General features: G+C 39.8%; 2 protein-coding genes and 1 long non-coding RNA gene across 3 annotated transcripts in view; 2 read left to right on the forward strand and 1 right to left on the reverse strand.

Moving 5' to 3' along the window:
- The first annotated feature begins 651 nt into the window (after positions 1–651).
- On the forward strand, positions 652–9651 carry EMC7 (ER membrane protein complex subunit 7). The gene is made up of 5 exons (XM_019551775.1): positions 652–951; positions 3887–4006; positions 4920–5058; positions 6413–6493; positions 8576–9651. The coding sequence occupies exons 1-5, from the start codon at positions 701–703 to the stop codon at positions 8726–8728; spliced, it is 744 nt and encodes a 247-aa protein (XP_019407320.1). The 5' UTR covers positions 652–700; the 3' UTR covers positions 8729–9651.
- Positions 9299–11674, reverse strand: LOC109321241. The gene is made up of 2 exons (XR_002104006.1): positions 10958–11674; positions 9299–10923 (listed from the first exon to the last, which is right to left on the reverse strand). It is a non-coding gene; the product is annotated as an uncharacterized LOC109321241 (long non-coding RNA).
- Positions 11675–22206: 10532 nt separating this feature from the next.
- Positions 22207–25799, forward strand: part of LOC109321602 (fibrinogen-like protein 1-like protein) — a 7972-nt gene continuing 4379 nt past the window's right edge. The window contains exons 1-2 of the mRNA XM_019552339.1: positions 22207–22375; positions 25317–25485. Of these exons, the coding sequence (XP_019407884.1) occupies positions 25338–25485 (148 nt within the window). The 5' untranslated portion in view covers positions 22207–22375; positions 25317–25337. The remainder of the gene's footprint in view (positions 22376–25316; positions 25486–25799) is intronic.

A 25799-nucleotide genomic window follows, 5' to 3' on the forward strand; every position in this document is an offset into this window, starting at 1 on the left:
CTAAAAAACCTTCATTTAGTCCAAAAGCACACTGCCACCATTTTCTCAGGGCTGACATGCAATTCACCATTTATACCAACGCATGTGACGACACAACACCGGGCCCTTTTAAAAGAGCTCAGCACTGCATTGCATACATGCGTGCGTGTGCCCATTACCCACATGGGTCACACGCACCCATTCAGGTTCCCCTGGGTGAGTTGCTGCTCTCCCAAGGAGCCACCAGCCTACACTTGTTTCTCCCGGGACACAAATGGCTGCTCCAGAAGAATAACCTGGGCCCCACCAGGGTTCAAACACTCCTGCAGAACAAGGGCCTGTGCGCTTCTAGTGGCAAGACACGCCGCTACCCAGGCTCCCGCGCCCCCTCTCAGGTGCAAGGGACAGGCACAAATCCCACCCCACCCTGCCCGCAACTTCCGCCTCAGCGGCAGCCATGGCAAACAGTCCTTCCGCCAGCTCCTGCATCACATGACTCACAAGCAGGCAGACGTTCAGCAGATTCCTTCTCCGCATGCGCAGCGCTCGGGCTCAGGTTCCCGGCGCGGGCGGCACTACGCATGCGCCGCGCCCTCCTGCCGCTCTTTTCCGCATGCGCCATTCACTAAGCGGTATGACCCTTTTTCCGCGCTTGCGCGGAAGGGGTTTGACCTCTGGCCTTTCCCCCCACCTCCCCGGCCTGGCGACATAGGGTGCTGCGATGGCGGCCTGGCCGGGCGGGCTCTCATCGTCGCTCGTGCTGTTGGTGGTGTTGCTGCTGCCTGCGGGCTTGGCGGGCTCGGAGGCGGCGGCCGGGGCCGGGCCGGGGGAGGCGCCGGGCGGGGCGAGCCCGGGCCCGGGGGAGCGGTTTAAGATCGAAGGCCGGGCCGTGGTGCCTGGCGTAAAGCCGCAGGACTGGATCGCGGCCGCCCGCGTGTTGGTGGACGGCGAGGAGCACGTCGGCTTCCTCAAGTGAGCGCCGGGGCCGGGGCCGGGACCGGGACCAGGGATGCGCCCCCCGCCGTGCTGTGTAATACTCTCTCCTGGAAATCTGGGGTCCCTGACGCCCCGTCTGCGTCACAGGGGCGGGTGACGTCACAGGCGTGACGGTTTGTGGAGGGGAGGGGAAGAACTGAGCGTCATGGGTTCCTTTTAGCCTAATTAGGGGAGGAGCTGATGTGAAGGTGGCCGCTCTGTGCAGGGGTCCTGAGTCACTTGTGTGGGTAGTGACAGCCCTTGCGTCCCAGCTGCCTGGGTCTCTGTCCAATTGCAGCACAGCCTTGTCCCCATGTCCCCAGTGTATTGAGAGGGTTTGCCAGGCCCTTGCCCCTCACCAACCCACAGAAATAATCCCATGACCTGATCTGGCTGTTGGTTTCTTTCCTTCCTGGGGATGGCTCTAAAGCGCAGCTTCTCAGCCTGGGGTGCCTGGAGATCCTCCTGAGCAGGGCGCACAATGTTTGCACTGTTTGGTTTACCAGTGTGTTTTGCCAGATAAACCCAGATGCTTCCAGTAGCATCTTCTTTGCAACAAAACTGCGCTCTTCTTTGCAACAAAACTGCTCTCCTGTTTTTTCTGCACTCAAAATAAATAAATAAAAGTGGCAAGCAAAGTGCTGGCATTTTCTGAGTGGTTCCGCGAGTCTAAAAAGGTTGAGAACCACTGATCTAAGGATACTGTTGAGGGCCACCTGGGTAAAAGAAATCCACATTTAATTCTGACCTCAGTGAATACCCTGGCAGTTCTCACCTCTCACAGTGCAGGTTGTAGTTTTTGATGCTTTAGCACTCATGCGTCTCCATTACTGTCAAGTTTGGGTGACGTGGTCATGATGATGTATGATGATCCAGGAAAAATACAAGAGGGGTGGACTTTTTTGGGTGATATCTTTTACTGGACTAGTTGTAACCCTCTCAGTCATGGAGTTGGTCCTGTAAAAGATACCACCCACAAAAATCCTTCCCTGTTGGTCAGGATTTTCTCTGTTCTGGATTTCTCAGATAGCTAGGGCTAAATGCATGAAGGCTTTGACTGAGAAGTAACTTGCACTCGATTCTGAGTCCAATAAGGAAAAAGTTCAGAGAGGAGTGTCAGAAAGATATCTAAGCTATAAATTGGAGTTGGGGTGGCTTTAGTGGGCATAACTAAATCATAGCGTCCTGAAGGCACTGGTATATCTAGGCACTGATGGAATATAATCATTTCTAAATTTTCACTCTTGACTAATTTGTGGGAGATGCCTAAACTGTGAAAGCACTCTTAATTAAAGCATACTGCAACTATGAGGAACCAACTTCTAGAAGATCATTTACTAAATTTTACATGACCTAGCTACAATGTTCATTTTTCTTTGCTTGCAGAAAAGTAAAGAAAGCATCAGTTTTGCTATAATAATATTTCATCTTAGTAACCTGGAAGAGTTCAGCATGTTTGTATGTTGTTATCCGAGTCCTGTATTGCAAGAGTGAATAGTGTGCCTTAAATAGCTCTAACATTTCATAGCAGTGAGACTTCCATCTGAGTGACAAGGTACAGGTTTGCCGTGTCTTGTCATTCCTCATGGTTGGTGGCTGGTTGCACTAAAATGGACAGCTAGCTTTTTGAGATGCTCACGTTTTCGATTCTCAAAAATATATTCATAGTAGTAATGATACTGTCCTTTTTTATTGGAAGTGATAGAGAACAGGCTCTTGAACTTTCATATAACCTTTCATAAACTTAAGCCTAGTTTACACAGGTTAGTGATGAAGTCAGTCACCAGAATTGGACAAAAACACTAATATTTGAGCAAATAACTGCTTTTCTTGAGTCTTCTATTTTTTTAAAAAAACTCAGCTAAAATTGTACCAAAAGAATCCTGCACAGTCCATATGCTAGTGGAATGTGTTCTGCACTCCATTTGTTTAGGGGGGGGAGAAAATGGTGGATACACAACAAAATGTCTTTAGGTAATTAAAGGATACAGAAACAATCTGTATACATATATCACTTAAAGGCTGTCATCTCTATGTGGGGGGAAAAAATAATTTGTACATCAATTGGGGAGAAAACAAGCTGAAAACTCAAGGGCAAACCCTATTATAAAGTGTTTATAGGCTTTACTTCACTGGAATGCATTTCTTAAACATACTAACTCTTTGCATTTTTGCTTCCTTGTGAAGTTTTAAGAGCATCTGAGAGAGACTTTGGAAGGAGGAGGGAGACATTCCTCCTATTTATTACTTTTACGGTGACCAGGAACATTAACTCTAATTTTCCTGGGGGATCTTTGTAAGTGTCTATGGGAGACCTGTGAGCGTTCACACTTTAATTGGAGGGGAAGGATTGTGTAATCTTTTAATCTAAAATATTCATTGCGTAGTCACTATTTCCAGTCTGACTAAAAAAAATCACTGACCCTTCCATCATTCAATTTTCATCATTTCATTTTGGCATGATATCATACAGGTTTCCTGCATAGACAAAATCTGAATTATTTTTCTTCACTTAAAAACCTCTTGCTCTCCATAATGAAGCAAAATATGCATAAACCCAAGTTTTTCCTGTGGCAGCTTAACTATAAGAGTTGCAGAAATATAAGACTTCAGTTATTTAGTGCTGGCAGAAATACCAAACACTCTGTACTTTGGTGGGCAGAATAAAAGTTTGAGTCAAATCCTGTTAGGATTTGAATGCATGTTATGATAAATCTGGCTTATGTTCATGATCTTAAGTGATTGTTATTGGATATAGTAGGTTTTTGTGAAAGCACTCCAGTTTAGATTCTCCTCCTGATCACTCTTACTTAATTGCTTTATAGTAGAAATCTTGTAACTTTTAGTATGTATGTATGTATGTATTTATTTTATATCCCTGGTATGATATAGTATATTGAAGTATGGTGGATTTTTATTTTTATTCTCCCAGGACAGATGGAAGTTTTGTGGTTCATGATATACCTTCTGGATCTTATGTAGTCGAGGTAATATCCCCAGCTTATAAATTTGAACCAGTTCGAGTAGACATCACTTCAAAAGGCAAAATGAGGTGAGCATCCCTTATTGTTTCTGCATTAATTTACTGAACCGAATTAATAACCGTACTACCAGCCAGATTCAATGTTGCTTAAGCACGCTATAATTCGGATAGGGGTGATATTTTTCATTTTATTAGCAAAACTTTAACTTAGAAGAATTAGAAGAGTTGTTTATTTCCTTCCTTCCAGCAGGCTGACTTCTTGGGTTGACAGTTGTCAGCTTGAAACAGAATCTGCCCCTAAATTCTCCTTCATCTTTTAAAAAAGCTTTAGAATTTTTTTCCTGTTGTAGTTTATAGTCCTTTTCTGTCTTGCATTGTGAGCAGGTGAGAGACAACTCTCTTAAATCTGTCTTTGCTGCTTTGTTCATATTCTCTTCCCAAGTAGTTGATTGGAGAATGGCCTTTCTTTTTCCATAGAAGGAGCAGGCTGCCATGTTTAGTATGGAGAATGAAGGGCTAACCTTGTCTCTCAAATACGAAATATGCTAACAGCCTCTCTTCTGTTTGTCTGCTCCTGATTTCCAAAGCCCTTCTCATCTGTGGCAATGCTACCTTTTATCTTTTTTTTTTTTTTTTTGAGCTATAGTAGTGTCTTGCTATAGACAAATATGTGATAGAGTGCTATTATTCAATATTTGCCAATTGCATTGCTTGCTTTTCTGTCCCTTAAAAGATTGACATCTGAAATTAAAAATTGCAGTAACTGATTCTTTGTGCTTATTCATAATATTGTTTTAATGAAATAACTCGTGTCAGTTCAAGGTATTTTTTCTCACCAAAGTTAAAAAACTTAACACGACAACTTTTTTAGGCATCATACTTTTTATTAAAGGCAATAGCATCATTCCAGTATTTAATAGAAATGCATGTCAAACTTGAAACTAAAAAGTGCTTTTAAAATTACTTAAATTTCCTTCATTAGAGCAAGATATGTAAATTACATCAAAACCTCTGAAGTTGTCCGGCTGCCATATCCACTTCAGATGAAATCTTCTGGCCCCCCTTCTTACTTCATAAAGAGAGAGTCTTGGGGATGGACAGACTTCCTAATGAACCCGATGGTACGTATACAAGTAGCACACAAAGGTATTTACTGCTGATTTGGGATTTTACCTACATTTAGTAGATTTAGTTTCCAGCTACAACAATTAGAATTCCAGGCACAGTAAATTAATTATTTTGCACTTCTAGAAATGGAGAAAATGAGCAGAAAAAGTGCAGGTCTCAAGATACACTTGTTTTCAGAGACATTACATATGAGACGGACATCTCTAGGGATGGATGGTTACCAGCTGCAGTTGCAAGCTGGTGGTTAATGAGAGAGCGTTACCAATAATTGGATGAAGCCGAAGACGCAATATAGATTTAAAGTGTCATCATGTCAGCTAGCAAGAGAATTGTTTTGCTCTTTGTTGTATAAATAAGGAAAGGCATTAGAGCAGGATAAACATAGCCATACTTTCAAATAAATAATAAATAGTTAATATTTAATAACTTCACAGTAAAGTGTTAATCTGGTGATTGAATTCTTTGCTCTTTGCACAGTTAAAATAATTTGTCTGATGAAAGTCTTACTTTTTGCTTTAAATATTTAAGTAGCATATAAATGATCGTGTTATTACGTCTTAATATGCTGAGAAAAAAATTGTGCTCATGGGAGACCTCTCAGCAATAATAATAAAAAAAAATACAGTGCATCTTAAAGTTGGTGAAGAACTTGCCTTTGTGTGAAAATGAGTTAAAAGGCTCGCTTGGTCTCATTCTTTGCTTGCCTTTAAAATGCTGTCATTGTAAGTGTGCTTGATTAGCTTTTTTTTAGGGAGTGCTCTAACATGTCTTTTTCTGTAGCAAAGCATAAGCAACTGATATAAAACCTGGTAGAATAAATACTGCCCAAACTGTATTATGTTCTTAAGTTTTTTTGGCAGTCTTAAAATATACTAACAAATAGTAATTGTACATGCTTACATGTATGTTGATGTTTAATGGAAGTCTAACCATGGATGGCACAATTAAAGGTATCCCTCTTCTAATATGATTTATGATTTGTAATTTTTAAGGGCATCATGTTACAGATGGATTTAATGATGACTAGTTTGACAGGGAATAGAACTCAGTCCTAACCAAATTCTTTTAGATGTTTTTAATGTCCTTGGGAGTGCTCACAATTGAATAGAATAGCAGTACTTGGGAAATTAACAAATAACTTATTTATCATAACACATCTTTATCTATGTTCTTGTTCCTTGTGGAATTTAGACTAGGTTTAAAATTGAGCTAATTTATGCTGTTTGGGTTACATCTGGGCCCACAGATGTCTTCATCGGCAGAGTTGTAATTGCATTTTAATTATAAAAAAACATAACCATTTTGAACTGTGATTTCTAAGCTAAAGAAATATTTTTTTGTGTGTAGGTGATGATGATGGTTCTTCCATTACTGATATTTGTATTATTACCTAAAGTTGTGAACACCAGTGATCCTGATATGAGGCGGGTAAGTAGTAAACTCAGTAGGTGAAACCTTGTGGTGATCAATGGTAATGAAAAGTGTAGGAGAAAAAGTTGATTTTTTTGGGAAGCATTAATAGACCACTGTGTTTATTCAGTGAAAATACAGGTGCAAGTTAAGTTATCAGTTCTAGTATTTCAGACCAATGAGTCTCAACACAAAATTTAAATTGTTAATTAAGTGTACCTAGAAAAGGTATTGTAGCTTATATTTTTCCAGAACTTCTATAAAAAAAAAAAAAAAAAAAAAAAAAAAAAAACAACAACTCCACCTGCTTCTTCTGCTTCTCTTATAAGTCTCCTAATTTTTGTTCTTCTAGATAGGTTGATCAGAGGTTTACAAAATACTCTATTAAGTATGTTTTATGAGGCTAAAATACTACTGTTATCTTCACCTCCTGTCACTCAACCAAAAATGCAAGGCTCAATGTGCTATTTAACTGCTTTAAACTGTGACCAAGGCATTGATGATATGGAATCTTAATGTAGTCATTTACATTTAAGTGATCTTAATGTATTGTCCTTTTACCATGCAAAATGCCAAATAGCGGAAGGCTAGGACAAAATGGAGATTCAAGGTGTTTAGTAAATGTTTTCTGTTGTTTAGAAATATGCATTGCCTGTCTTTGGGTGGCTTCTGCTTTTGGGATTCGCTTGGTTCCAACTCTTCTTCCTCTTAATGACCACTGTCTTCAGTAGTACTTTACAGGTGTTCAGGCATCTTTAAGGAAGGACCTTTAAAAATAGTATTGGGAGAGGATTAATGTCTCTAGTTTAACCTTAATAGAAACTAAAATGTGAGTATAAATAAGTTTGAATATGAAATACCATTACACTAGAACTTCAGAGATTGCATTAATAAAAGCTGTTGTTCCTTTGGTGCATGCCACCTATCTTTTTGTGGGCAGATGGGCTACTTGCACAGTTTTAATTTTTATTAACTGGGTAATGGTGTTCTTATTAATGAAAAATTCCAGATGGTAAGGGACTTGATTTCTTTTGAAACAACTTTTAGGCACATGAAGCATAGAATCTGTGTTAAATTAAAATATGACGTGCTTTTCACCAGCACCCTCCCTACAGTGTAAAGTTCAAATTCATTCACTGATGAAGGAGATTTTGTATTCTCTTCAAAAGTTTGTTTTTTTTCTGTTCAAACGGTTCACATATTTATCAAATACATTAAAGGGGATTATGCAATAGCTGTGCTTCCCGTACAAGCATTAAATACAAACAAAATATCAGCAAAAGGCTACTCAGTCGACTTTTTTGAATACCTCATACTTGAAAAACATTTTAATGATTATTGAAATAAAACGGTTTGGGATGTTTGCCTTTCATTTTTCTAATATATAAAATCTTTCCTTAACATGCATAGTATTACACTTTTTGGAAATATAATTCAACTTTCTGTTAATAACATTCTTAATTTCCTTTAAAAAAAATAAGTGTTTTACTCTCTCCAGTTGAAAGGATATTTACACTAAACCGACTAAAGTAATACTAGCCACAGAGAGATAGATGGCCCTGCATGAAGACTTTTTTTGGACATGGAAAAGGAAGAAGTTTTAAGTCTACTATTAAAAGGCATTAGATCAAAATAAAATAGTAGTTCATAAATTGTTGACTGCAGGGCATTCTTGAAATTTGTGCTAGACTTTCACTAAATACCAATTTTTGTAAGCTGAGTCATGTCTGCAAAACTTTAAAGTATGCAAAGTTTGTAAGAGGACAGAACTTAATGGTTTAATAAGAGCTTACATGAAAATGATAAAATAATAATATTGTGAAGATCAGAGTATTTTAGTTAAAAGTGCCTTTAAAAATGACCTGCAAAAGCTACTTAAGACGTGGTTGTCTTGTCTATACCCAGTGCTTCTAGTACTTTTTAAGTTCTGTGTGTAGTGGGAATTTGGCTGCGGCTGCATAAAGAAATTAGTGATGTGTCCCTATCTATAGAGACCTATTGCACAGTAAAACTATGATGGAGGGAAATGCTAACTTATTCACCTGGTATTTCACTTGAATTTTCATGAGTTTAATTTTCATGCCTAATTTTTACATGCAGGAAATGGAGCAGTCAATGAATATGCTGAATTCCAATCATGAACTGCCTGATGTTTCTGAATTCATGACGAGACTTTTCTCGTCAAAATCTTCTGGCAAGTCTGGCAGTGGTGGTAGCAAAGCAGGAAAAAGTGGTCCTGGAAAAAGGAGGTAGTTGTTTCCTCCTCCTTGGCCTGAATTTGCACAATTATTTGTTACGTGGTATCATCTGTATGTCTTGCAAAGTTAAAAAGCCACTATTGTAAACCTTATCTGACATGAAAAATGACCTGCTACTACTGTTGTATGTGGTGTAGCTTTTTTAGTGTATTTAAGCTGTTTTGTACTAGGCAGCAAGCAAAAGAGGAACTGGCTTTAATACTCTATCTGTGTAAAGTTATTATTAATGATACTGAATTAACTACTTTACTCTGTAGAGAATGACATTAAAGTAATTAAATTGTATGAAGTACTACTATACATTACTGAATAAGTCTTAATCCCAAGATTTCAGTATGTGTAAAAAGTGGTTGCAAAGAACCTGGAGGCCACTTTTAAAAATGGACTTAATACTATTTTATAATCTGTTCACTTCTGAAATGTATAAAACTACCCTTAAGCTCTGTCAGGTTAATTCTGGATCCCCAATATTCATACAATAAGGAACATAGTTCAGGTCCTTCCATTTATACTGAATGCATTTTTCCCCCTGATACATAGTTGGGTCTTGCTGGTTTTCTTATTAGGTGTGGTATTAGTCTGGCCAGTTATCAGACTTGAAGCCAAGTACAAAACTTTAAAAGCCAACTTTGCTACTGTATTTTCAGTTTTACTCCCATGTTTATACTGTTCCCATCAAACAGTATACTAGAATATGATTACATTATAAGGTTTTTGTTGGGCTATACACAGTCACTTGGGACAAATTAGTTTTTTATTGTGACATGATAGGCTGTGCTATAGTTATTCATTCATTTATTCTGAATGAAGGGACTCTTCAAGCTACTCTGTTACATTCAGGTGGTGTATACATTTGACAAATCTCCACTTAATGAACACTTGTATGGTTAAAATTTAAGGAACTCCTGTTTTACCTCCTTAGTGCCTCTGTCTTTCATTTTTGAGCTCTGTCATGAATAATTATTTTGGGCTAAACCAAACATTTACTGTGATATAAATCCTGTCCTGAACACTTATTTATTGGAAGAGCTCAACATGTTAGTTATTCTTAAAATACCTATTTCAGTTGGTTATTCTTTTTGCAATTCAGCTTTTCTCATTGTTCACTGATGTCATAAATAGGAGCACCCATGCAACAGGAGAAGGTGCATCTGATATCAAAACAGTATTTAAAGTTTGGTCACTGTGAAACCAAAGCAAAGTCAATCCTGATGCTCACTTGCTCAAAAATTTTAATAGGTAATTTCCAAACTGCAAGCTCAACAAGTGTTTATGAAGATGGATTTATCCAGTCTCTTAAGTTTTAACATTGCAGCATCATGAAATGTATGTTGATGGATGCTTTAACTTGGTGAAAACATGGTTTAAAGCACTACTTAGCTGAAAATTGCTGATTTCAACTGTGCTTGGAATAACAGAGCTGATTAAATATTCAGTTCACTTTTCCATCTGTCCACTCACCCATTAAAGGTTAGATTTTAATAAACATTAAACTTAACCAGCAAGTAGGCAGCAGGAGGGGAAAACATCAATTATCTTATGGTACACATTTATAGCTGTGAAACATAAAGGCTAGAAAAAATAAATACTTGTTCACATGATCAAGTTAATGCTTAAGCAGTAGGAGGGAAATAAACAGCGGTGTCTTTCAGCTGAGCTTAAAGAGTTTACAGTCTTTCAAAAGGAAATTGTGGGTAGTATATGTATTTTACATAAGAAAAAGCTCTTTGTGACAAGTATTCCAATATTGCCTGGTAACAGAAGGTTGCTGAAATAAGGCCTTAGCTGTTCCCCAGATTCATATTGCTTCCATAAAAATTGAGCTGTAATATGCTAAACCACCTGCCACAACAGCACTTTAATAAAGGACTTGTAAAAATACATGGAATTTGCTCTTGCAGTGGGTGAAGCTCTGGACCTAGAAAGCAGGGTTCTAGCTGTGGGATTGCCAATATGCCCCTAGATACAAAAGCTGTGGTTGGAGGAGCTGAGGATTTCTCTCACTGAATAAATAGTATGATGGTTAACTTGTATTAATTTTTGGTTTTAATTGCACTTGTATCAGCAGTTGAAAATATGAACAAATAAACCTTCTTCTGTTGAGGTAGAGTAAATAGAATTTTCCAGACTAGTAATATCCCTTCTTCCTTCCATCATGTCTGTTGGGGATCTTGTTGTGGTCTTTTCCTTCTCGGCCTCTTGAAGGCTCAGATCGAGCGAAAACATTTATTCTTCAATCTGTTCTTGGAAAAATGAAGTTCTTCCTTATGTTAAAAAATAGAAGAAGAAGAAGGTGGCTAGGAGCTGAGTAGAGGGTAGCAAACCTGCTGCAGGAATCCTAGGGATCCAGTTGAAAATGTGGGAGAAGCTGGGTTCATTATAGCATGCCTGCTTAGAGAGATGGAAGCTACCAGTCTTCTCTTAGTTTTCTCTTGAAGTCTCACTCGCAGTGTCGGGGTGGGGGTGGCTGTCTGGAACTGTCATTACCCCTCCAGCGGAAGGTCATCAGCTCCCTGCTTGTGAAAGTGGTTTGAAGAGACCATGCTGCTGTGCTTCCTTCAACTATGATGCTCGGCTGACAGAATGCAGAGTATAACTTGCAATACCAGTACTCGTACATTGGGAGTTGCTGGGATACAGAGATGCTTCTACCAAATATTTCATCCTCTCTTCAGAGTAAGATGCAAAGCCAGTGTGTTTTTGGGGGAATCTTCTTAATGACTGAGTGGGGTTTCTGATTTTTTTTTTTTTTTTAACGTAGGGGAAAAAATAAAGAAGGGTGATGTTTCTGTTGATACTGTTCCCAAAGCATCTTGGATGTATTAAAGAGGGCCTGGATCAGGGATGGGCTGGATGTGGCCCACCAGGCCATTCTATCTGGCCTGCAGGGCCCCTAAAACATTTAGAAAATTAATATTTTATGATTATTATATTAAAATTATTAAAATTATCTGCCCCTGGCTGCCTGTCATGTGGCCCTCGATGGCTTGCCAAAACTCAGTAAGCAGCCCTCTGCCTGAAATAATTGCCTGCACCAGGCCTGGACTTTAGTGAGGAGTGAGTTTTGGGAATGTATGAAATGATTTTGCCCAATAATTCACCTGTGATGTTTCCACTCTCCAGATACAAGGTCAAACTATAAATGTTTATGCTGTTGTTTTATCTTACTGGGATTTAAATAATGAAAATATTTGTGGTTGCCCTCAACTAATCTGTAAAATGGGGGTGGTGAATACTTTTATCTACCTCGGAGGGTTCCCTGAAGATTGCTTGTAAATTCTTCAAAGAGGATGACGGGTGGTTGTGGTCAGAGGTGGGGTGCCACGGTTCAGGAAATGAGTGTTGTGTGCCCCGTTGCACAGCCTTGTACAAACTTTATGGGATTTCTGTGATTTGGTTCCTTATCTGTAATATGTGATACATTTTTCCTACCTCATACAGGTATTTGTAGGGATAAATTCATTAATAAATATGTTGTCAGATAATATGATAGAGCACAATAGAAAAACTAATAAATGTGTAGGCTTAGTTTCTCATGCTATATAAATTAATACCTATTACAATTTTCACATTTTGCATAGTATAAAATTAACCCTTTAACCACAGGCTGAGATTTCCAGTTTAGTCGAGGCAATTTAGATATACATCCCTTTTAATTTAGTAAAAGAGAGTCTAAATTCCTAAGACTTTGAAATTTGCAACCTCAGTGGGTAATGGGACTCTGACTGCTAAGAATTGTATGTAATAGATTGATGATAAAAGCTAGCATCTTGGATTTCCATTTATTCCTACACAAAGTAGGACTTTTAAGAAGGAAAAAAGGAAGCATTCATATAATTGTGATATCTTAATTGTTTTTAGAACTATAAATATGTAATGCATAAATTGTCACTGAAGTGCATGAGACTTAGGAGTCATATTCAAAGAGTTAGTAGGAAAAAAAATGAATAAGCATAAAAAATGCAGAAGTCAGAATTGTATCTCTCAAACCGAATTGCTATTAGCAGCCATTTTTGTACTGTTTAATGTATGTATTTGCCTGCCTTTGTTCATGGGACACTGCTAGCTTAAAATAAAAAAGAATCACAATTGTTAAGCTTGTTTTCCAGTTACAGTTACAAATAACATCTGCAGTTACGATAACTGGAAAATGGGGGGGTTTTTTGTTTACTTTTTGTGAACTTGATCAGGCTTTTAGAGGTTTTTCTTTTTATAATCCACTTTCCACTGTATTTTTCCTTTTACATTGTTTGCATGTAATTTTCACACACTAAGGAATGGGAGAAAAGCATAAAAGAAAATAAAAAGTGCTTGTAAAACCACAAAAGCTTTGCTGAGGGAGTCAGAACTACATAGATTCATAGAAGTGGGGTTGGAAGAGACCTTGTAGATCACCAGGTCCGACCCCCTGCGTGAACAGGGGGAAAAAAATCGGGCTCAAGTGACCCCAGCCAGGTAGACATCAAGCCTCGTCTTAAAGACCCCCAGGGTAGGAGCCATCACCACTTCCCTTGGAAGTTGGTTCCAGATGCTAGCCACCCTGGAAGTTGGTTCCAGATCCCAGCCTTCTCTTGCAGAAGCTGAACAGGCTAGGTCCCATAGCCTCTCTTCGTAGGGTCTGCCCTGCTGTCCCTGGATCATGTAGGTGGCACTCCTCTGGACCCTCTCAATGCTGTCCACATCCCTCCTGAAGTGCGGCACCCAGAACTGAATGCAGTACTCCAGCTGCGGACTGACCCGTGTCGCATAGAGGGGGAGGATCACCTCCTTGGCCCTGCTTGAGATGCATCTGGATGCATGACAAGGTGTAGTTAGCCCTACTGACCATGATATCATGTTGTCAGTCTATGTTCATCTTGGAGTCAATAATGACTCCCAAGATCTCTCTGCTACTGTGCTCTTGAGAAGGGTTTATAAGTGTGCTGCTGGTTCCTGCTGCCCAAGTGCAGCACCCTGCGCTTGTCAGTATTGAAACCCATCCTGTTTTCATTAGCCCACCTCTAACCTGTCCAGGTCCTGCTGTAATCTGTCCTTCCTTACTAGCATGCCCACTTCACCCCAAGTATATTACCATGTGCTAATTTTTCTTTATTGTATTGACTAGCTTCAGCTTTACAGTGTTTCTTTAATTCTCTGCTACATGTCATATAATTTATGAATCATTTATAAAATATGCAGTTACCCACCACTTAGCACATATGTATAATTTATAAAAATACATTTAAAACTGAAGTCTCTTTCTCTATAATGTTAATAAATAATTCTAGTCTAAATATATTAGCAAAAATAATTATATGGTTATCTTAAGCCTCAAATCACATAAAGTCCTAACTCAGTTAAAGCCTCTCTGGCTAACCTTTTGCAGTGTGAGTCTCCAAACTTTTTATGCTGAGGCTAACGCACATTGCCCTGGATATACACCACTGTGCACAAGCCAAACTAAAATTTTCCCTCTTTCCTAATTAGAATGTGATCTGTTATAAAGTAGAAACCTTGAGTAACAATAAACAAAACTGCGTAGCCTGCAATAAGGGTAGATTTGCTTACAGTTTGGTGGCTGCAAAGCTAAAATTCACTGTTTTTGCTGGATAACACCAAGATTGTTTTTTAAGGTACTAAAAGAACTATCAGTGTGTAAATAACACATCCTAGATGACCTTAATCTTACATCCCCTGGTTTCAAACTCTCCAAAGCAGTATGTGCGAAGATTTTTGAAATGATAAATTAGAAGTCTTTTGTGATACTAATTACTCAGTTGGGTCCCCTAGTATTTTGTGATTCTAAGTGACAGAAAAGGCCAAAAATGAAAGGTTAAAAAAGGCTAAAAATGAGCAGCAAACTCTCAATGATGTTACCTCTCTTTCCATTCTGTTGTAAGGGCATGTATTGTGACTGGAATTAGTGAATGGTGTGACGATGAATATAGACTTGGAATGATTAATCACATAGCTAACAAGTTAGGAGAGAGATTAAAGAAAGAAAGAGGTAGATATTTTTGAGTTTCAGATAGAACATATTCTCTGATTAGTCTAATGCAAAGTAGCATTCAAAAATAATAGGGGAGATTTAGGTTCTCAAAGCACAAACACGGGGCAAAATCTGTTTGTCAAGTGAGGGACATAATGCATGAATTTGAGAAAGATTGACTCTTTAAACTCTTTCGATCTCGGATAAAATTCGATCCAAATTTGGGGTCTACAAAAAGAAAATGTAAGTCTTAAAACAGTATTGTGCAAGTGTGCAGGGGTGTACAATAAGAACAATTTAATGAGCCAGCCTCATTGCTGTGGGCTGGATCCCATGTTACATATTAGTTATTTAAGTATGATTCTAATCCAGGGGTGGGCAGAATCCAGCCTGTGGACTGTATCAAGCCTGTGGCAGACTCCATTTCCTAGCAGCCCCTGCCCACATTGCTGCGCCCAGTTTCCATGGAGACCCCCAGTCACAGCAGTGCCATGACAGTGCAGGGCCAGGGTATCCATAGAAACCGGCCCCAGCACCACTACTCCGGCTCTAGACCATGTTGTCACTGCTGCAAGGTCCTCAGCCCTGGAACAGCTCCCTACCCAGCCGTACACCCTGTCAGCACTGCTGAGTCTAGTCTCTGTGTGAACCCTAGCCCCACGCTGTCATGCCGCTGCTGCTACTGGGGTCTCCATGGAAACTGGTTGCAGCGATGCGAGCAGGGGCTGCTGGGAAATGGAATCTGGATGCTGGTTGGATCCACCATTTTTCCCACCCTTGTTTGAATCTACTCTGCCAATGTCACCAAAGCAAACAAGGCATGTAGTTAGATCTGCCTTAGCCTTAAGACTAAGTCACAAAAAATGGTGGGGAGGAGGAAAAGGATCTTCTTACTTCTTGTTACAACAATTTTTCAGGGACTTGAGTATAATAAGATTGAACTTTAATAGGTGGAGTGGGATCTGGCCCTGAATGTCTCTCAGTTAAAGTCAATCCACTGAGGAAAATATAAGAACTATTGCTTCCTGGTGGTACACATCAAAAAGAACGAAGGGAAAGCAGAAGCTTTGCCCATGCCCTCCACATGCCAAGGGGTAAACAGATTATACCACAGTAAAGGTAAGTAGTGTCCATATCTAATCCCTCTGAAACAGATTGTGCCCCAAGGTAAAGACTCTGTCTAAATGGTACAATTTAACTCGGTATCTGTGGTCTAACCTTGTATCCTTGCATGCCAGCCTCAGTGTGACTATCTAGAAATGCACCTAAATGTAAAACTCGCTAGTATTTTACATAGTCCAAACTAAGAAACATACAGAATGTAAACTGCATAAATGGTGAAAAATAAATTAGATTTTCAAAATTGTTTCTGTTCTAATAATTTCAAATGTTTATAGCTGAACATATTATTTTGTATCTGTATGCAGTATTTGAAGTGCATTTGATATTTAGTTTATATTTATGTTTATAGCTAACATTTGATATTCATATGTAACTTCACTCAGAAAAGTGACTAAAAATTACATTTTATTATACCAAGCTTGTTCTGTCTTAACCACTCCATATTAGGCTTGCTAAGTATGCAAGTTGAATTTTTTTTGCCTTTGAATTTCTAATGCTACAAAAACAAACAAACCACAAGCTGTGATTTAAGTCCTGTATTTTTACCAATATCACAGATTCTTCAGACCAGAATCTACCGACTACTCTGCCTGATTAATGTGTTTTACTGGGACCATAATATGACAGTATTGGTGCAACTTTTGTTGTTGATGTTGTTGTAGAGGTGTAATGACAAAAGGGTTTTCTATGCTATTGGAATTTGATTATTTGATTGGCAGTGTACAAAACAGACTGCAGTCCAGTTTATCCTTTCAAGCTATATTGGTTCTTGAGAGCTACCAGGAATAAAAATTAAATGAAGGCTTTTGTCATCCAGTTAAGTTTAGGTGATAGTGAAAATACAAAAGATGGCCTCACATATTATTTTTGAATCATAATGATTAGCCATTCTAACTGTAACCTCACTTTAATAGTTAAGAATGGGTAAATACCAGAAGAACAGCAGCATAAAGGTGAGTGAAATTTATTCATGCTGAATATTATGGAAAAAAAAGGAATAATGGGAGACTATTTAAAGGAAGCACCTTTAACCTATACATCAGAATGCAAAACTCCACAGCTTCAGAGATAAAGGTATTTTGGGTCAGCAGAGGCATGAAGGTTCTCTGAATATGTTTGGGATCTCCTGCTTTTCCACTGTCCCTCTTTCTCAAGGGGATAGGGAGATACCTTAGCATAATGGGAGGTATGTAGAGTATAGTATTGTGGCAGTGTCAGGGTATTGCCCTTAACTAGATACCCCAGGCCAGACTTGTCCTGGGTATGTTTCTGCCTATAGTATCTACTCGCCTGCTATGACTTGATGTTAAGAGTGTAATCTATAGAATGGGAGGCAGTTTACCCTGAATGACTTGTGATCTCTTTATAGGCAAGATTTACTCTCTGGAAAGGTATAGGCCACAACCTAGTTCAAAATTGGGGCTGCCCCTTTAAGGGATGGCCCAGTTTGCCAACTCAGTTCCCTGTGAATCTGAGCAGGGCTCAATGGCTGGGAGCTTCACCTCCCCTTCACTCCCACCACAAACCACCGGTAATACAATGAAAAATAATCACAACAGAAAGAACAGGAGTCTCTGTATTCCTCTTCCCCATCCAGGAGTGTTGTAACCAAGCGGCTTCACTTCCTCTTTTTTCCCCCCGCACCACTTTCCAACTTTCCAAGCTGCTTCTTCCCACCGGCACTCCCGTTGTCAATCTGCTGGCCTCTTCACCACCTAATAGTCAGCTGCACCTCAGGCTTCCCTCAGGTCCACTCTGGGCTGGGTTGTCTCTTTTACCCAGCTGCTGACAGTCTCTGTTCCCTGTCACGCTGCAGGGAATAGCTGGGGGTGGGAGAGGGGCACAGTCTCATTCTGCTACAAGTATAACACTATTGATTTCCATGCATCCATAAGAAGGACTCATTGCTAAGATCCCATTATGTACCCAGCGCAATAGCTCATAAACCTGGGATCAAAGCAGGACTCTGGGTTCTTGGGTCTGTTGTGACCATTGTCACAACATTGCCTCTTTGTGGGCGGGAAGAAAGTTTTCATTTAAGCAGATTGCCTGTTCAGGGCTGCTTTCCATGCTTTCCCTTCATCTGTCCAAGTTCCTGGATGATAATTTAGAAGGTAAAGTTCAAGTGGTTCAATACATCTTGGCTGCTTGCAAAGGAATGTATATGTTTGATAGAGGGTCCAGTTTCCTGATAAACCAAAATTGGAAATGGACTTGAGAATGGATTCCCTTGCACTTTATATAGATTACATGGGCCTTGTTTGAACTGCTCTGACAATATATGGTGCTGGCAGAAGTAATTATCTATATCACTAGCAGTCATGTCTTTCATAATAGCAACCAGTTTTTATTGGGTACATGACTAATGCTAACAGGTCATCTGAGCAGGCTGGCTTTCTATGCTTTCTTTATTAGTGTTTGAAGTTTATTTTGTTATTGAAGTCAATATGGATACACCAAGAAAGACATGGAAAGGATTCTACAGAATCAACCATAATTCATGTAAGACTTGTTTAAAACACTAATTGTAGGAGGGTCTTTATTCCAACTTTTTAAATAAAAAAAACACAAACAGCCTTTATCCAAAATTTTGCTATACCAATAGGCAACACCAAGAGTCACATGTTACTCTCAACCCATCTCTGCTGCCATGCTACATATGACACCCCTCTTCAATAGTTAATGTAGGAAAAGAGAAGAAAGCAATGAGGAACTCTGCCTCCTTTACATTTTACACTCAGTGGGCACGACTACATGTGGTTATTTAATGCAGATTAGCCCAATTTAAGACACATTAGGGGCACAGTTCTACACATGCACACCTCTAATGCAGCTTAAAAATGGCCTCCCATAGATGGTGACCTGGCCCACTGACAGGTGCATGGTTCTCCCAGGGCCTGGGTGGGGGAGAGGGTTGCCTGTTGGGACCAGCAGGGTCAGCACCATGGCCAGCAGGAGTGCGGGGCACTGGTCATCGCTGGCAGGGGCAGGGGCAGCCCTGGTGCAGGGAGGCAGGGTGGGTAAGGAGGGAGTTGCTAAGTCCCACAATGTATAGACACCTGCCAAAACCCACTTAATCCATATTAGTTTAACACATATTAAATTCAAGTCTGCTTACATTCATGTGTAGACATGCCCAGTATTATTAGAAAAGCAGCAGGTTTTGTAGAACACCTGTATATTCTCTTACCTGCTTAGCCAGTTATGAGTTTCTCTTTTATATGCTAGGCCAAATAGATCCTTTGGATCTCACTAGGTACTCTACTACTACAGCTGAATAGATTACTGCTAATCTGTTCATTCATATTTTTTATGGCTACACTTTGTCCTCTCTCATCTGCACTCTTGATAGGAAACAATTATGTTTTCAAAGACTAATTGCCATCATGATTTAAGCACCATTTTTTCTTTAAATTGGAGTTCATTTTGCCTAATACTACTTCATGCATTTTTAATATTTTGCCCATAGTTTGTGTCTGCACACTTTGTTGCCTAATATTTCTTTTTGTGTTCCAAGTCACAAGTTCAAGTAAGCAATGAAAAGGCAGGTATATTTCTACAACAATAGGATGTTTTACTTTGAATATTAAAACAGTTTATCAATAGAAGTTTGAAATATAAAATAGTCTCTGGTGTTTCTGTGGTAGTCTATATTCTTGTAAATTGTAAACAGAACTGCTTGCTTGCTTTATTCCTATATGCCATTAATTTTAACTAGAAACTTAAACCAGTGCTGGAATTTTTAAGACGTTTTCCTTAACTCTTTTACAATAAGTACCCGGTGGCAAAAAATTGTCAGTACAACAAAAGAATGTGAGTAGCTCATGTTTGTTTGTTTTTTTAATTCCCGTTTTGGCAAGCAAAAACCCCTGATATTACTTTAATTTTAGAACTGTAGTAACATTTTGCATATATGGTTCCTTTCATATGAAGACCCCACTGCGTTACACAGTGCTGCTTTCAATGGAAGATTGAAGTGGAATTTTCCTTCTGAATTATGGTACTAATCTCAGCTATTGAACAAAGCTCTACACCTAGTCCAGATGAGGTATTAATCATTTTAATCACATAATAAATGTAACATCTGCCAGAAGCCAGGACTGCTTTCACCATAATTTTGTGTCCTCTCTTAGCAGCAATTTACAATACTTTTCTCCTGTAAGGCACCTGGCAGCTTCTTCCAAGTAACCATCACCTAGGAACCTTAGTATGGCATGTCCAAGATTTGTCTAAGCTTCAGTACTATATTCAGGAAGAGCATATAGTACCTCTAAGTCATAAGATGGAACAAGAGGGTTTCTAATAGACAAGGACTTGAGCCACATTTGGCACCAGAAATTAACTTTCCTAAAGTATGAAGTTGTTTGAGTCCACAGTTTCGGTTCAGTCTGCATTATTTTTTAACCGTAATTTTAACAGAAATTTAACAGTAATTTACTTGTTAAATACTTTTTTGTACTATTCTGCTTAGAACTATCTAGTGAATAAAAGCTGATAAATACTGTCAGTATTTACCAAATCATTTACTTTATGTGACTAATTATTGTTGTCTGTGTGTGTTTTCCTTCTGACCATCTCATTTGAACAATCACTATAAAACTGCTGCTAACGCATGGAAGGGATATAATTTATATCATTGTGAAATACAGTCAGTAAATCTGGTTGTAGTAGAAATGAGCCAGAAACACAAGCTAAATGGTTTCTTACCTTCAGGGTTTCAAAATACAACTCTAAATTTGGCCCAAATTTAGCAGACAAATTTCCTGCTTTGTAATGGTCCGAATTAAAACTTGATATTCAAAATACTTCAAAATTTGCTAACTTCAAAATCCATGGAGCAACTTAGCATCTGTAGCCCATTTCTAATTTATAGTGAAGTGCAATGGAAGTCCAAAACTGTTCAAAGCATTAGAAAATGCTGATTATGATTCTGCTTTTTATGAATCTCAGTAAGGCTGCACTCATGTAGAAAGGTTACAGGATGAGGCTAATTATATTGCAAGATATTTGGACTCATGGATTGTATTAATGTTTATTTCTTGTGTGGTGCCAAACAGTTTGTCAGCACTGAACATATCAATCATAATCATTAATAGGTCATTAATAATTACAAATCAGAGATCTACAAACTACAGCCTATAGGCTGGATCTGGCCTGTGGATGTGGGGCTTCAACAGCATTTGGTGGTGGGAGATGGACAGCAGCAGTTGCTTTCCCATGCTTCCATGAGGAAAAGCACTAGGCATGGGTTCACTCCATGTGCCACCACAGGGAAATGTGCCAGCTGCAGGTACTCCTTCCTGCCACTGCAGGGAAAAGCAATGGTGGCAGCAGCTGGGTCCTTGTTCCTGCTGCCTGTCAACCTCTAGCCTGCACTGGGTTACTCCAGCCTACAAGCTAAAAAGCTTGCTGATCACTAACATAAATGATGTTCAGTAACGAAGCCTGATGCCTCTGATCCTACAAACTATGCTAGATATAGAAACAAAAAAATATGATGGGCTAGGACTGAAGGTAGCCTAATACAAACTAGGTAGCATGGCTCAGCGTTAACTTGCCTGAAGTGATATAACTTTGAGATGCTCAGAGGGCACATAGCATGAGTTAAACCACAAGTATCCACATATTTAAGCTCATTAAGTGTCCTTAGTATGGTCTAAATGTACTGTGTAACTTCATCTTAAGATAGAAGGGATACAGGAGAGACAGAATAGAGTGAGACCAATGGTTAATTCTTTCAATTTAGATGTTACCTTTAATGAATTGATCTCTTGACATTTCAAATAAAATAGAATATAAAGCTAAAGATGAAACACTTCTTTATTTTTATAATGTTGCCTCATTCCCTGAAGTCAATGGAAAATAAAGGACTGTTTTAAAGGTTTAAGCTGGATATTAGGAAAAACTCTCTCACGGAGGGTGGTGAAGCACTGACACAGGTTACCTAAAAACAAGGTGGAATCTCCATCCTTGGAAGTTTTTAAGGCCTGGCTTGACAAAGCCCTGGCTGGGATGATGTAGTTGGGGCTGGTCCTGCTTTGAGCAGGGGGTTGGACTAGATGACCTCCTGAGGTCCCTTTCAACCATAATTTTCTACGAGTCTGTGGTTCTATTAAATTAAACATCTCTAAGTACTTTGCTATCTGGTGCTTCAGTGCTTATAGTTAAGCACTTAAATGCTTTGCTGAATTGGATCCCAAGTGTCTACTGTTCTCCATCACTGCATACACTCACTAATTACAAAGATTTCAATTTATTAAAGACGGTGATGTTTCAAACCTTATTGTGGAACTTTGTGCATTATAGTTCACACATGCATACTTGTAAGTGTGATGTGTCAGAATAAAGTCCACCAGTCCACTCAGAGTAAGATCAGGAAGATGCACTTTAGCTTGCCTTCCAACTCTGTGATATGGAGCTGAGGTAGAGCTGTTCACCTGGACTTCAGCAGCAGGCAAAGTACAGTTCCAAAGAATTAGCTCATTTATTTGTGTGCTCTATTTATTTTTCAAGATTCACTTGAAGGGAGAAGCAAGCTGCCTGAAGGAAGAGGTAAGCTGCCTGCCTGGTGTTCTTTTCTCTAGATCTTTTCTTAATAATTCATAATAAAAAGCTTTCTCCAAGATTTGAACAGGGCCAGTAAATAGTCCCAGTGTGCACTGTAAATATGGGAAGGAAATAAAAGATTAACATTCAAAAGCTGAAGAAATGGGTAAGAAGCACTTGGAACTAGGAGTTTGGCTGAGTTCATGATAGGTACAGGGCCAAAGGCAAAATCTGGATCTCTGTCTGAGTTTTCCAGTCACAGTGGTGTTTGGGCTTTGGGTTTTGATTAAATTTATTTTTAATTTAAAGACAGAAGAAAACTTTCAGGGAAAGGGATGCATGACAGTGGAAAATGAACATACCATGGAGCCGCCTGATTTTAGTTTTTTAAGGGTTGAGTTTTGCCGGAGGTAATTTTCCAGTTCATTAAGACACTGATATCAAACAATTGACTTCAGACAGTTCCTTCCACATATAATAAGATATTGTATTGGTAATAGTCAATCAGCACAATGGCGAGTAGTTTGGAACAGAGTGGAAAATTATACTCTGTATGACAAGTAAACAATTTATTGATCTTTTAAAAAATAATTCATTTTGCAGGCCTGAATTTTATAGCATTGATTTATTTTATGCACTTTTTTAAAAACGTGGTCAATAATTTTTCACTTTGGAATCTAAAAGCATTCTCTAAATCTCACTTATCAGGTTCTGCTTCTGCTTTAAACATTACTGCTAAGTATAGATATTCAAAAAGCCTGGGGTGAATCAATCAAACTTACATGGCTTTTTGTAAAAGGTGTAGGTTAGTTTGAAAGTGAACAGATCACAAGTTTGCCTTTTGGTGGGAGGGGCACACAGGCTGCCTGCACTGGCCAAGGCTGGCAGGTTGGGGGTGCTCCTGCACATCTCCCAGTGGGCTCCCCAGGCTGCTGGAGATTGCTGATCACACCTGAGTGCAGCTGATTACCTGGGCCACCCCTGACTGGCTCCTGATTGGATATGGAGAAGCATGTCCTCTCTCCCCCATCATCATCCACCACAGGCATCTGTTGACTGCAGACAGTTCACCCATCCCCTGCAGCCTGGCTGTGCTCCCTGGTCCCAGTCATGCAGGGTATGGGAGTGGGGGGTCTCAGTAGGCTCCTACACACCCACCTTGGGACTCTCATACACCTGTGAGTAGGCACAGCCCCAGGCAGCATGACCAGACTGCAGGGCACAGCCAAGCACCCCTTCCTCTCTCTCCCCTTGTCATCATTAGCCACTGACATGTCATCTGTAGTCAAGCACTGGAGATGCACATGCTCACCTATCCCTGCAGCCCAGTTATGCTCCCTTTGGCTTTGGTCACTCAGAGGGTTCAAGGTGGTCCCTGGGTGGGCTCCCACACACCCACCCACACAGAGGCCCCTATGCTCCATGAGTGGGCACTGCCCCAGGGAGCCCAACTGGGCTGCAGGGCATGGCTAAGCACCCCTTCCCCCTGACTCCATCATCATCAGCCACTGTATTGACTTGGCTCTAAGAGACTAAGAGCAGGGCCAGCTGAGCGCTCATCTGGAGCAGCTGAGCACAGGGCAAGTGATCGCATAACTCCCTGCGAGGGGGAGCTAGTGAGGGGGTGCAAAGGTGCCTCGGATACTGGTGGACAGTGACCTAACATGAATTGATGGGGGATCTGGTACAGAAGTTTGATTCCCTAGTCTAACCTAAATTAATTGAGTGCACACTGATCCAGGTCTATCTTAGACCTGGTTCCGCCATTTTTAAACCAGTCTGTATGTGCCAATCTTCTGTACTGTTGCAGGTTTAGACCAGTTTCCCAGCACTTATGCTGGGAAAAAGTGTAATATCTGCACCTAATCTAAGGAGAATGGTGATAGATTATGGGGAGCCTATCCTGCTTCTGGAAAGAAAATAAATTTTGCACGCTTGCACTGATCAGAAAGGCTTCTAGAACTCCTATTGCCTTCATTAGAGCTTTTAACGGGGGGCCCAGCCACTGACTGAGTTCAGGTGCAGTAAATTTATCCTTCGTGAGCATGGGAAACTTTTGTTACCCATATTCAATCAAAGCTACTATTGAAGTAGAAACTCCTGTTGAAGTTAGTGGGTATTTGCCTACGTGAGGACCATAGCTTTTAGTTCAATAATAAGACCGAGCTCTCTAGTCCTTCATGCTGTTTGACAGTTGTTAATATAGGACCCACACTCTAAGGAGAGGGGAATAAGTAATTCAATTTTAATTAAATATAGTTAACTGTCTGCAATAAATCCTTGTAGTTTTCTTGGCTGAAGTGGTGTGCTTTTACTTTTTTTAATCTGTGGGCTGATTTTCTTTACCTGCCCTCAACCAATCTGAACTGTTATCTACAGATGAGAATAGAAATTTATAGAAACAGTATTGCAGCTGCATGAAAGTAAACTCTAGGATGCCCCATGGCAATCGCAATAGTTGGTAAACTATGTTGTCTAGTAGTTTTATCTGTAGACAGTTTGAGAAGCTAGTATTTTGCATGTTCTAGTTCTTACATTTGGGCCCCAGTTTCATTACAGATCTGGTTCAGGGAAATAACAAGCATCAGATCTGATAAATGTGAGCTGTGCTTTTTAAATTGAAACTTTGCCATTACATTATTTTCTATCAGTTTTTATCACATACAAAATTGTGTTATGTCACCTTGACTGATCCGGTACAAAGAAACAAGATGAGACACAATGACAGGACACAGGGCTACACATCAGAAACATCATCCATCAGAAATGCAATCTGATGCATTAAGAAAGGGGGGAGCATGCGAGGGGAAAAGCTAATTTTGGCAGAGACTGGATATGTTGAAAGCAGGTGCTTCTTTTTATCCTCCAAGAGTTTCTTTCTGTGAGTAATAAATCTTTTAATTTTAAATGCCAGTCTGTGTTATATTTTTGGTGTGTATTTCTGCAGAGGGACTGACTGAGAGAAAAGATGAAGCTGAAAAGTTCACTGGGATTTATTCTTCTATTCCTCTCTAAATGTGATGTGTTGACAAGTGCTGAAGAGGCTGTGGAGCTTGCTAATGCCCATCTTCTCCCTCAAAGAGGCTACGAGAGACTGGGTAACAACAATGAGAAAGGTACTCTGAAGAAGGGTGTGTAGAGGGAGGTACATGTGCTACTTTATTTTATTTTATAAGGCTTTACCGTGTGATTTTTCTGTCACCTGTAGTATCTGAGGACTTGAGTCATTAAAATATTTAGGCCAGGGGTGGACCATTATTTCAGCTGGAGGGCCACTTAACAAGTTCTGGTGAGCTCTTGAGGGCCTCAAGGGTAGCCCTGCCCCTTAACAGGTGCCCCATCCCCTGGTTACCATCTTGGGACCAGAAGTCCCGCCCCTAACCCCCTGACCTTTGCCACTGGAAGTCCCTCCCCTTGCCCCAGAAGTACT

The sequence above is a fragment of the Crocodylus porosus genome, unplaced genomic scaffold, assembly GCF_001723895.1.
Source record: "Crocodylus porosus isolate Cpor-Errol unplaced genomic scaffold, CroPor_comp1, whole genome shotgun sequence".
NCBI classification, from domain to species: domain Eukaryota; kingdom Metazoa; phylum Chordata; order Crocodylia; family Crocodylidae; genus Crocodylus; species Crocodylus porosus.